Raw genomic sequence first — 13,934 nt, 5'->3', positions numbered from 1 at the left:
CTCGACGGTAGGACAACCAGTGTGTCATCGTCACGCACTAGATCCAGTTGTTTGTCTACAACAAGCTCTGCAGCAGTCCGAGCAAGGGCCAAGGCTGAGGCAGCCCGAGCCCAACTGTCTTTTGCACGCAGAGAAGCCGAACTGATGAAGAAGAAAGCTGCTCACGAGGTAGATATACTCCTTTTACAGACTGAAAAAGCAGCCGCAGCAGCACTGGCGGAGGCAGCAGTCTACGAGGAAGCGGAAGAAAGGATTAACATTATACCAGACGTACAACTCCCTCTACCAGAAAATAGTTCAGCAGAACGAACGAACGACTACGTACATCACCATTTCGTTCAAAACACACAACGGTCGAGGGCACCTGATGAACAGGGACTCCCCAACAGCCAATCGATGCATTTTAACGAGTATCCAAGGACAAATCCAGTTAACGAACTCACAGCTTCAACAGATCTGACCAGCTACCTACTAAGAAAAGAGCTTGTCAGTACTGGTTTACTTAAGTTCGACGATAAACCAGAACATTTAAGATCGTGGAAGGCGTCTTTCATCCGAGTGGCAAGGGAATTGCAACTAACGCCCCCACAAGAACTTGACCTGATAATAAGATGGTTAGGAGACACCTCCGTGGAACAGGTGATTCCGTTACGTGCGATATATGCACTAAATCCAAGGGAAGGACTGAAGCAGGCATGGAATCGACTTGATGAAACCCACGGAGCACCTGAAGTCGTAGAAAACGCCCTCTTCAAAAAGCTAGAAGACTTCCCCAAATTCACTATCAGGGACAAAGAAAAATTGCGGCAATTAGGCGACATCCTCCTAGAGTTGCAGAGTGCAAAGGATGATGGAACGCTTCCAGGTCTTCTTTGGCTAGACACTTCCCGTGGTGTGAACCCCATTGTGGAAAAGTTACCATACCAACTTCAGGAAAGATGGATGACGAGGGGCTCCCAGTATAAAACGGATCATATGGTGCCATTTCCTCCATTTAAAGTGTTTACCGAATTCATTTGTCAACAAGCAAAAATAAGGAATGATCCGAGTTTTGTGGTAAGCACCCACACCAGCAGTCCTTCAATGTACTTCAAGAAGGATGCTTCGAAATCTGGCGTCCGACAAGCCATCAACGTAATGAAGACCGGGGTTGACATTGATACACCTTATGTTGACCATACCTCCCCAGAGTTCAACAAGACAGACAACCCAGATGAACGATGCCCTATTCATAACAGGCCTCATCCATTGAAGAAATGTCGTACCTTCAGGAACAAAGACATCGAACAACGACGGGCATTTCTGAAGGAGGCTGGCATATGCTTCAAATGTTGTGCCTCATCTCTACATATTGCCAGGGACTGCGAGGAAACAATCCATTGCTCTGATTGTGGTAGTAACAGACACGTCACAGCTCTACATCCCGGACCTTCTCCTCAGTATCAACAAAGGCCGTCATCTTTGCAAAACGACGGCGGGGAGGAGCTGGAAAACAACACTGCATCTATCACTTCGGCATGCACTAAGGTATGTGATGGCCGCCTTAGAGGACGTTCCTGCGCAAAAATATGCATGGTAAAGGTGTACCCAGAAAACAGAGAATCCGAAGCAATGAAAGCATATGCAGTAATGGACGAGCAGAGTAATGGTACCCTCGCCAAGGCTCAGCTCTTTGACCAATTTAACCTTCGATGTAACACAGCTCCTTATACTTTGAGGACATGTTCAGGAACCACAGAAACCACAGGACGAGCAGCCAGCAACCTGTTCATAGAGTCGCTGGATGGCTCGGTGAAGCTTCGCCTACCTACTGTGAGAGAGTGTGAACTAATACCTGACGACAGAAAAGAAATTCCTTCCCCGGCAGTAGCCAGACATTATCCTCACCTAAAACAAATTGCTGATAAGATTCCAGCCGTCGATCCAGACGTACCAATCCTTCTACTCCTAGGCAGGGACATTTTACGCGTACACAAGGTACGTGACCAGATCAACGGACCACATGAAGCTCCTTACGCACAGTGTTTAGACCTGGGATGGGTAATCGTTGGAGAGACGTGACTAGGAACCGCAAATCGACCATCAATCACCAGCATATACAAAACAAACGTGCTACACAATGGTCGATCTTCGGACAAGAGGTGGGCTCTTCTGTTTCTAATATTTATTGTTCTCTTATAGCGAGTCCAACCACAATAACTACGTGTACTTAATATAGAGGAATTTAAAATTCTCTGGAAAATATATGAAGCACTGGTTGGTTCCACGAGTGGAAGCCCCTCGGAGAACACATGTTATAAATAAATGATTTTTCTCTAGAATGCATTCCAAGCAGGCTGGTGGGGATCCGTTGGACTTAAGCTGCAGCGGTCTGCAGATATATTGAAGTAATTGTGAAACACTGAAATATATTTATGAGAAGTATTCAATTTTCAGCGGAATGAAGTGCAAGGCCCTGTTGAAGGGGTGGGGCCAAGCATCAGGAATCTGCTGCATTTTATTTACGTGTGAAAGTGAGTTGGCCTGACGTTTCGATCCTAGCAGGATCTTCTTCAGAGGCTAAAAACATTTTATTTTCCTAATATTATCCAAATTTGGGGAAATATAGACGTAAGGGAGTAACGAACAAACCGATTCTGTTTTCCTTTCTTCGTTTTTGTATTATAACTCTTACTTTTTAAGAGTACGGCCATGATAAATTTATCTTCAATTCGTCAACCGACTTGGCATCAGTTTGAGACCGAGCGGTGTGACACCCATACCACTGTTTGTATACCTATGGGGTTGCGTTCTCGAATGATAATAGTTAACTTATATTTTCCTGTTTCCAAGTACAGCATTAGTGTAAGCAAAGAACTCTTTCAGTATCATATTAGTCTCACAAGACGTTCACTCTTAACTTTACGACACACCATTGTACACCTCCGTACTCCTCTATAAGTGTACAAATAAATAAAATAGTGTTTTAAATTCACATATAATTCTAATTTCTTACCCTCATATCATTACCCACTTTTATTTATACTAGTATTTGTATTTTTTTATGCATGGATTTTAGTTCTCAGAGAAACAAAAACTTCGTTTTACGAGCTTGCCAAAAAAGTAAGTTACACTTTGTGGCGTTATTCTGTAATTCAGATTGAAAGAATGCATGGCTTTAAGCGGATGTGTATTTGCTTAAATGTGTGTGTTGGTTGGGAAGAGGGGGAGGGTTTTTTAGACTCCGATGGGCACAACATTACTTCAAAATCTTACACAATAATTGTCGCAGTGTAATTAAGTTGCCCAAAGTGTATACCACTATTTTTCGGAAAGAGATTTAAAGCATCAGTTGATTTGATTGCTATTCTCAAAATATATTTTAAGGCAGTGATCTCGAAAGAGCGACATGTAAGGAATATGACTTATCTCTTAATTCAACCAAGCTTAGCAATATTAAGTGTTGTTACATTTCTATTATTCGATTTGTTGTTTTCTATCACAAGACTCTGTTTTCGGTGTCTCCTTCATTTAAAATGGCAATCATGTGTTGCTGATCCATAACTCTCTCGTATGTGAATCAACAACACTCTACATGTCGAAAGAAATTTACAAGTTGGCTGGTTGGTAAAGCCTTTAAATAAATGTAAGAAATTTGAAATGTGTCCATTATGACGTCATTGTGACAATACCTTTCACGTTTCTTGACTTCAAGGATAATGGAATGGATCCAACCGGAATAGTGTCTGTCAGAACGTAGTATTCAAACCTATGGAGAGAAGTAGAGTAATCATCATGTAAGATGTAGAAGACGTAGAGGAATGCCCTCCTAGTCAGTTTTATTGTTTACCAAATCGATGAAGATAAACAAAGTAAACAACAAATAACAAGGAAATAAATCTGATTGATCATTCTGATCCGAATTAATAATAATTACACGTCTTGTGTTTCAACGATCCCACGAAAACTAACTTAGAATGGATCATAGAATTGAAGTAGGGAGAATGACGTCATGCGGCATATACTGAAGCCACTGAAGCCACATTCTACTGATGGCGCTTTGCTTGTACGGAAAGAAAGTACCGGCGCGTAATACAAACACTACGCCTTGGACATAACTAAAGGGATACAGTTGACATAAGTCACTTGAAATGTTAGAGTTCACTGGTAAAATATAAATCTAGAAATAATGACTTATAGCTAAATTATTCTTTCTTAATCTCCAGAATAGTTTTTATTTAAGATGCTATAAATTACATTTCTCGATTAAATGGGGTGGGGGGGGGGGATGACAAACCTAATGACGAATACTATAATGGAGAGGGGTAGGGGGTCAAGGACATAGTAATATTCTTTACTGGGCTTAACAACTGATCCTCCCGGGTGATTTCAGTAAAAAAGTAAACACAAAGTGTTGTAATTACATGAACAATGCAGATATACCGAGATTCCTTATTATTTAAGTATTCATTCATTATCACCCTTCAATAATGTTATCACATTGCAGGCATTGGTTTTTGTCATTGACCTACATCAATTTGTACAAACTTATAACATTTTGTGGAGTTGATAAGAATTTCCTTAACCATTACACAATCGAATCTTCCTATTCAACGATGTTCTCAATGAAGAACTGCATGTGTCCCAAATATCAGACTTCCTTCATACCAAGGCATTGCTACAACTTCCTGTTCATATTTTATTAAGAACTACGCCAACGCGATCTTCGTTGATTCGCAAAAGAGGGTGTGAAACCTTGAACCTTTGTGATAGCATATTCTTATTTTATTATGATTGTTATGATTACTAAGAGTTTGGTAAAATACATAAATGTTGTTAAAGAAGAAATTCGTTATAATATCAGGTGCGTATCCAGGGGGGGGGCGTTGGGGGCGCGCGCCCCCGGGTAAGAAAAAGAGGAGAGAAAAAAGAGAAGAAAAAGGGAAAAAAGAAGGGAAAAAGAGGAGGAGGAGAGCAAGGAAGGGAAAAGAAAAAGAAGAAAGAGAGAAGAAGGAGAAAAGGAGGGAGTAAAAGAAAAACGCGAAGACACCGGGAAGAGAAAGAGGAACAGTGACATCATTACAGCGCTGAAGGGTAGCCAGTGACGGATCAATGATTTCGTAAAAGTGTGCCTCACCCTACCCCTTACACCGACAACTCCATTTTTTTGACGTTTCCATTTTCCTCTCTCACTAATGATCTATATATATACTATATATGGTCTATCATAACGCGTGTGTAGAATTGTGCTATGAAACCAACTGTGGCTGGTCTCGAACTCGACCGTGTCGTCGGGGAACATGACGCATTTTGGGTTGGGGGCGACCGCCCCCCCCCCATTTAGCATTTTTTTAAATGATATCGCTAAGTAATTTCAAAATAGAAAGTGCTTAGATGCAACTTACAAGGCCTGGGAAGTGTCATTTCCAGCGATCTGGGAGACATTTTCGGCCAAAATTTGCTTGTACCCTTCGCGCTAACAAATGGTCCTGGGTAGTGCCATTTCCAGCGATCTGGGAGGCATTATCGGCCAAAATTTTCTTGTACGCTTCGCGCCAACTCATGGTGGCGCTACGCTTAGATAATTTGCCTACAAGCTTCGCCCCTCCCTTGGCAAATTCCTCGCTACACGCCTGTTCGAATTTGTAACGCAAACAGCAGATATCACATCATATCAGTGAGCATGAAAATGGCGTTCCAGGATGAAAATCCTCAAAACTGTCCGACTTGCCTGAAAAAATAACCAAAAATTTTCGCGCGCGAAACGCGCGTTCAACGTGTCAATGTCAATATCATATAAGCAAGCATCGGTTATTACATCGCATGCCATCATGTACCGTACGGTCCGTTCAAATTGCGCAGTATACCGCGGGATGCTAATGTAAACAACGACATGTCTCATGTAGATGTATAAAAAGCATGGAGGTCCAATTATGTCAAAAGTTTCTTTTACATTAGTAATGGCGAATTAGGGGTTGCATCCCCGCCGCGCAGTGGCGGAGCGTCCATATGGTCAGGGGCGGATGCGCCCCCTGACGGACTCAAATGGACTGCTGGCGCCTTTTTCAGCTCTTTACCACTTTTTACTTATTCTAGATTATTGACTTTTTTATTGCGCTCTCATCTACTTATTGACATTTGTCACATTTTGTTGGTGTTATTTGGCGATGACACCCTATTCTTCGTTTATCTGCAAATTAGCCAGGCCCTGAAAGGGTCATTTCCGGCGATCTAGGGAGTATCTTTACTCAAAATTTGTCTGTGCGCTACGCGCCAACCAGTGGTGGCGCTCCGCTTAGATAGTGTCGAAAGCGCCCCTACAGACCATTCTCGCCCCTCCTGACCAATACCCCTAGCTCCGCCACTGCCGCCGCGCCTCCTACGCCTATGTGTGTAGTGTTCGGTTTCGGAAATATCTGCTATTTTTTCATTTCCTTCAACCAAGTTTTATAATAGCCGTTATAAGAGGTTTAATATTTCTACACCAATAAATTAACTGTGTCTGAATTTTCGAAAATTTCTGACCAACATTCTGCATCACACTTCCCTCTACTCGTGCAATTTTGACCGGTCTGTTAGGGGTTGAAAGTAGTTTTTCTATATTGGTTGTCCATAGATGAAATTTTGTACAACATTATGGGTATGTTTTGAAGTGAGTTTATTCACGAGAAATGTGAATTTTCAAATTCTGAACAAATTTGGGGCTTAAAACCTTGAAAAGTGGGGCTGACGGGTATTGTGGGCCGCGACGTAGGATCACCTACAAAAGCAAAGACCCACAGGACATGCGATCAGGTCGAACATGACGTGTGCCGGGTTGACAATCTTAAAAAAGGTTATGGATGGAAAAAAAAACTATTAGGAAATACTTGGTTCTCAGGCCAAAAGTGTACATCTGGTTGGTCATTTCAAGCCCGAGAAGTGCCGTTTCCGGTGATCTGGTGGGGTATCAAAGCCAGAAATTTTCTTGTACGCTGCGCGCCAACTGATGGTGGCGCTCCGCTTAGATAGTAATTCGCGCCCCCGGATTAGAAAATCCTGGATACGCGCCTGAATATCATCCTCTCCTTACAGTATGGCGACTCATCAAGCTAAGCTGTTTTTCAGTCTGTCTCAACTAAACCAAATGCCGAAACCTTCATACTTAAACCAGTACGTATTCTGTAAATAGAATATTTGACAGCCCTGCTGTTATGTACTGTGCATAAAAAAAAACCTATTGTCTGTGGTAAGAGTCCTTACTGAAGCAAGTTGAGCTTAGTGAGCATGAAATTACATTATCTGGATTAACCGGTAACATGTATAGTGCATAATATCCAATTAATATTTTTAAGTCTAGCTCAGTATCACCCTACCCTAGCACAGCTCTATGTATAAAACACTACTCTGGTCAATGTAAAGAAAATATAGGTTACGTAACTCGTATCTAATTAGCATAATAAACGTATATTTACGAAACTGTTGTTTTAATGTGAAAGCTCTTTCTTTACAATCGTTTGTTTTCTGTATCTATTCATTGAGTGGCTGAAAGATGCACTTTAAAATTCTCACAAATATTTTATATAAAGTGAGGGCTACAGCGGACACGTTGACTCAATGACACATGTAGGCCATATAATAGAAATATTGATGAACTTTAAATAATTTATATTTTATCGAACAACCGTTCTTGTGTCAACCTGTCCGCTGCTACAGCATTGACAATTGATTATGTTAGGTTATTTTATTCATAAAAGGGGTCTCCCTGTTTAAACCCCTCCCATCGGACGCGAGCATCCAAAGAAAATCATGTTAGAAAGTGTAAACACTTCATGGTGCTGTGAAAGGTCAAATCAATATAAGCCTAAAATACTTCTCTGACTATTAAGACGAGGACGAAAGACGAGGCTTTTCCCCTCACACCAATGAGGCTGGTCACATGCATGACTGGTTGAAATATTAATAAAGTCAACTCTAAATAATGTCAAATGTTGCCAGTCGGGGGAATTGGGTACTTGGCCCCACCACCCATGAAATCGTGCAGACGCCACTTAGCGGGAACCTGAAATTGTTAGGGTCCTGATTTGTTTCTGACCATAATTTTTGGTTCCCGGACAACTCCCTACTGGACGATTACCCACAGAACGAGTACCCCTCGGACGATTCCCCCTCGGGCACTTCTCACCCGGAAAATTGCCAACCCTGACAATTGCCCACCGGACAATTCCCACTCCGGACAATTCACACCCATGGCAATTTTCCCCGGACAATTGCCCCGGACAATTTTCCCCCTGACAACCCCCCTCTTCGGGAATTTCCACTGAGACCCCTCCCCCAGGATGTCGATCATTACATTTCATCACATTTTGGACCCCCCCCCTCCCCTGTGGAAATTTCTGTACATGCCCCTTGACCATCAATCACAAGTCGATCAATAGTTTAAAAAGTTACATTTTGGTAGGGATTGAGATCAGGTGTATATGACTTCCTGGAAATATCTTTCCAGTTAATATCACCTCCAAAATTTGCCCGCTTATACAGCGTCTTTATCAGCTGCCATATGCTTGCATCCAAATGTGTATTTTTCGACAGAACTAGGATATTCAGCGTTTATGCTGTTAGTTTTTGCGCAATTTGAATGCATGATAGATAGCTAGACCAGAGAAATGTTCGCGCGATTCGCGTGCACTAGTTAGGTTGATACTGTGATAGCTCTAATCTCTCTTCGCATGCATTTTAGCTAGCTACCACATAATTTTCATTTCACATTAGCTGCACTGTTCATGTCATAGTCCTTTCATTTGCTCATTATGTTGACCATGTATGGTAGTAGCAACTACACATTCTCTGTGCGCTAGGCGCGCACCAAATGTACATCTACTATGATATTTTTACGCATTTCGCATGCATGGTAGCTCGCTAGAACAAATGTTTGCGCGCTTATTCGAGCGTTTTTATCCTTAGTTCCATGCATTCTTGATAAACATAACGCAGGCTACACCAGCAATCTCGGCACTTCAACATGACCTATGCGTGTCATAATGTACCACTCTTAAAGTGCGCCATTCTGCTCGAAGAATAAATATTTAAACAACTTGTCACTCTGGGAAGAATGCTCTCTTAATTCAAAGATTGAAACTAGTGACCAATCAAATTACAATTGATAAACGTTTGAGATTTTCAATCAAATTTATTGATAATTAATCATATTAAATTCAAATTTTTCAACTTTCAACTTTCCATTGGTCCCTACTTACAGTCTTTAGATTCATTTTTTATTTTTTCATTTTATTTTAGAGATTGATACACTGAAAAAATAAACTAGTCAATATTGCCACGGACTAACGTTAAATTAGTCTGTAACGTTGGTCAATGCACACGGACTAGCAAAAATCTTCGTTTCATCGCTGCTTCTTAGTTAGTTTACACTGACTAAGGAAAATATAATCGCAGCTTAGTCGGTGGCGACGGACTAAGGTATTTTAACTCATGGACTAAGAACAATACGGACACCCGATTTACGCCATAATCGTAGCTTAGTCGGTGTCGACGGACTAATGTATTTTAACCCAATTCGATTCACTTCAATTTGGAAACCGAGAGGCAACGGCAGCTTGCTGGGCTTGGCATAGTTTCATACGATCACTCTAAGCAACTTTCAACCGTAAATCACCCAAGAAGGTCTTTAGAAGAATGGAGGTATTAACTGCATCATCGGCCTACCTGTTATTCCTTTAACTTGAAGGTAAAATTAAAGTTAATTGTTAGGCCACTGGCACTAGTACTGTATTATGATTAGTGTAACGCTACCGTTGTCACGTTGGCGTTTCGCAATACACAAGTGCAATGACAGTGAGTAGCCTATATGCTTCTACTGGGTACTGCAGTGCATTCTCAACACTAAAGTGTGCATCCTAAACACCAATTAACAATGTGTTATGTGTGTATTGGGCTAGATTGAACAGTGGCACATAATCTTCTTATTTATTCCCAAACAAATGCTGGAACTATATGGCTCAATAGTTTATTTGAAGTCTACACTCATTTGGTAAAGATTTCCTGTAATTTCCCATGTGAATCTAAATGGGTAGGCTTTGTGATATTGAATAAGCAAGGCTAGACCTTCAAACGTACAGTCACAGTAGGCTGAACAAATTATGTTGGCTAGTCAACGGTATTATATGTTGCGAGCAGTCAGGATGCACGCTTCAGTTCTATTTAACCTTTTCATTTATCATTTTTTAGTATTTAATTTCCGGTCACGCCCAGGAAACAATTGCGACATTCCTTCACGGTCGACTTGCTTACTGTAAGAAGTATTAACCGTTTTTTCTCAGGAAAGCTTGATAGTCTGAAGTTATTATAACATGTGCTTTTAGTATACTGCCAAAAGAGTAAGTTGTTGTATTTGTATTGATATTTTATGTAGAAGTAACGGAAAATTTAGTATGTTTAGTTTGGTCTAATTGCACGTTTTTTTTCTGTCCAATGTAGTGCAGGGTTCACTTGCGCGAATTCAAATTATTCTGTTTATGTATATGTATATGCATCGATTCTTAGATTATGATGTTTTTTTGACATTTATTTGTAATTCAAACATATCTGTTTAGTAGCAAAGTTTAAAGGTTAAGATTAATTAGTTTTCTCTTTTTGATCCTAGATTGAATGAAACTCATTGGCGTAAATAATAGATCAGATGATACAGTTTAACGCAGTTGCTAAAACTCTGGGTATTCTCTAGTCTTCGCCGGTCCATTATATACTTTAGTACTACTAGTAAGACTATATCAAAACGACCGAAGACAAACTTAGTGTAACAAAGTACTGATTCTCCTCTAGCCTAGGTCTAAACAGGCTTGTTATGTGAGCAAGCAAAATAACAACTAAAAACGATTAGGCCTATAAATAAGTTGGCTCAGTGCATTTCTGTTTCTAAAATTTTATATTTTTAAAGATCATAAAAACAAACAAAGACTTAGACCATGTTTTATTATCTCTGTATTCTGGGCATTTGATTCTGGTTGCAATGGTGATGACACTCTCGTTCAAATTTTCAGCTTTATACAGTCTGCTTCAAACTTTGGGATTGTTTTTTGAGACTATAGTGGAAGCAAATCTCACATAACTTTGTGGTGACAACTTTATTTATTTTTTTTTCAAATGATGAATACTTTGCTGTTTCTTTCTTCCAGCAGGAATTGAAAAGCCAAATATCTAAGTCAAGGGTGAGCTTTCCTGTGATGTACGACACCAGTGTGGAGGCAACAACAGAAGAGGAGAACTGTGTTATATATGGCTTAAAGACATGTTTTAAGATGATATATTGGTACCCTTCGCAGAACAAAAGAGTTTATCCAAGAGTCCAAAAAGCAAAGGAACAAGTACCATAGAGAAAAAAGATGGAAGAGTGAGTTTAACTATTGTACCCAACTGTTTAATGATATTTAAGATACTTTTCATAACCTGTTTTAAAAAAAAACCAGTCTAGTATATCATTTACGTGCAAGCTTCATAAGTTTGGTCAAATTTTCACTGATCTGTAGAGCGGGAGTCCAGAGGGTTTGGTTAGCTGGGAAGGTAACCAATTGCCTGGTACATCACAATGTTCACAATGCATTCCTGTATATGAAACCTGATGACTGGCAAACCGACTGTGGTGGATGTGGCTGGGAGAGCAATTTTAAAGTCACCTAATAGCTAACCTAGAGCAGCTTTCATGGTAACCACATCAACGTAAGAACAATGTGTCAGGTGTGGCCCCAAGAGCAACAAATGGCCATTGCCAGTAATTATTGGTGGTGGGGTACCCCTGCCAGTGATCTATAATTGACCCCTCACGGCTGACCTAGGTCAGCTCATGAGGTAACCACTTGAAACCTACTGGAAAATGTTGGTTAGGACTTCAGATACAAGGGATGGGCATTGCCAGTAATTTTTATTGGTGGGGTACCCCTGCTAGTAGACCCCCAATATGCCCATCCCCTCATTGACCCAGGTGAGCTCATGATTTGACCAGTTGAAACCTACAGGAAAATGATAGGTATCACTTCATATGTAAGGATGGGCATTTCCAGTATTTTATATTGGTGGGCCACCACTGCCAGAGTCCGCCCATCCCTTACATATAGAATCCTGTCAATAATTGTCCAGTAGTTTTCAACTGGATAAATCATGAGCTGACCTAGATCAATGAGAGGGGGGGCTTTTTGGGGGTCTACTGGCAGGGGTACCCCCCCCAATATAAATTACTGGAAATTCCCATCCCTTACATATGAAGTGATACCATTTTCCAGTAGTTTTCAACTGGTTACATCATGAGCTCATCTAGGTCAATGGGGGATGGGCATTTTGGGGGTCTACTGGCAGGGGTACCCCACCAATAAAAATTACTGGCAATGCCCATCAGTTGTATCTGAAGCCCTAACCAACATTTTCCAGTAGGTTTCAAGTGGTTACCTCATGAGCTGACCTAGGTCAACCTTGAGGGGTCAATTATAGATCACTGGCAGGGGTACCCCACCACCAATAATTACTGGCAATGGCCATTTGTTGCTCTTGGGGCCATACCTGGCATATTGTACTTACTTTGATGTGTTACCATGAAAACTGATCTGCTATCAGGTGACTTTAAAATTGCTCTCCCAGCCACACCCACCACAGTCGGTTTGCCAGTCGTCTGGTTTCATATACAGGAATGAACTGTGAACATTGTGATGTACAAGGCAATTGGTTACCTTCCCAGCTAACCAAACCCTATGGGATCCCGGTCTATTGGGATCATTATTAACATGATTAACATAATTATTAAGCTTTGAGAAATAACTTGGTGTTATGCTGTGCAAAGCTAATAATAATTTGGTAAAAGCTGCTATTCCTGGCTTATAATTTGAGGGACCTAGATTTAAATGTATACCTCCCAATATGTTATTAAATTTTAATGTAAATGTATGTTTATGATAATGTGAGTTATCATGTGCTATATCTGTATCTGTGCTTACACGTATATCATATTTTCTGTTCACAAGTCAATAATGGTGCAGATTTTGGCTTCCTGAAGACAAGTGGGAGGCCATTTGTAGTTAAGAGAAACACTCTTTGTTCGTGAAGACTTAACTGGTGTCGATTTGGGGTACCACTTTAAAACGAAAGTCATGAGGAACCCTTGCCCAAGATTCAACTTTGCATTATTGTGCAGTGCTATACTTTTGCGATTCATGTTTGATCTATTAACTTGTCTTAACTTTGTTGGAAACAAAAATCAGATTTTCAGATTTTATTTACAGTGATTTCTTCTCTATCTGTCGAAAGTCAGCCTTTTGTAGACATCAGAAGTTTTATCAGAAATAAATACTGCCAACGTACACATTATTTGTGTTTCTTCTGCTCTCTTTTCTTTCAGTGATACTAGTCAGTGAAACTAGTCGGGTTTAATTCTTTCAGTGAATCTAGTCAGTGCAACTAGTCAGTCGATACCGACTAAGAAAGGTTAGTCGGGAGAGGCACCATCCTGACTAATGTAAAACCTGCTATAAACTAGTCGGTGGCTCATATAAATTAGTCGGTAAAGACCGACTAATGTCACCAACTAATGTAACTGACTAATATACATTTACCGACTGAGAAATTGTTGATCGACTAAGCTGACGGACTAAGATGACCGACTAAGAAATCCAACTGACTAAGGAATAAATTAGTCGGTATAGCAACTGACTAAGGCTATGTTAGTCGGGAGAGGCACCAGATGGACTAACGTTTTGTTAGTCGGTGAACCAATTTAAGTTTTCAGTGTATATGTATCAAAATCATCAAACAATAGTTACATTTATCAATCAGACTTAGCCATACTTATATCACTATATTACTTTCATTTATTTGATTCATTGAATACGTAATTTTTTCTTTATCATTAATTGCAAGTGTACCTTTAAAAGCTTTAAACGTTTTATCAGGTAACAAACACCACTTTGTAAATGTAT

General features: G+C 40.4%; 2 protein-coding genes across 3 annotated transcripts in view; both read right to left on the bottom strand.

The window, feature by feature from the left end:
* LOC139954916 (uncharacterized) overlaps positions 1-13,934 on the bottom strand; it is a 160,678-nt gene that overhangs the window by 72,700 nt on the left and 74,044 nt on the right. The window lies entirely within an intron of this gene.
* LOC139954918 (uncharacterized) overlaps positions 1-13,934 on the bottom strand; it is an 83,034-nt gene that overhangs the window by 15,159 nt on the left and 53,941 nt on the right. The window contains exon 5 of the mRNA XM_071954909.1: positions 3,672-3,748. Coding sequence (XP_071811010.1) covers positions 3,672-3,748 — 77 coding nt within the window. The remainder of the gene's footprint in view (positions 1-3,671; positions 3,749-13,934) is intronic.

This window comes from Apostichopus japonicus, chromosome 17 (assembly GCF_037975245.1).
Source record: "Apostichopus japonicus isolate 1M-3 chromosome 17, ASM3797524v1, whole genome shotgun sequence".
In the NCBI taxonomy this organism is placed as follows: Eukaryota; Metazoa; Echinodermata; class Holothuroidea; order Aspidochirotida; family Stichopodidae; genus Apostichopus; species Apostichopus japonicus.
The sequence above is the reverse complement of the archived record's forward strand: the minus strand, read 5'-3'. Positions and strand labels throughout refer to the sequence as shown.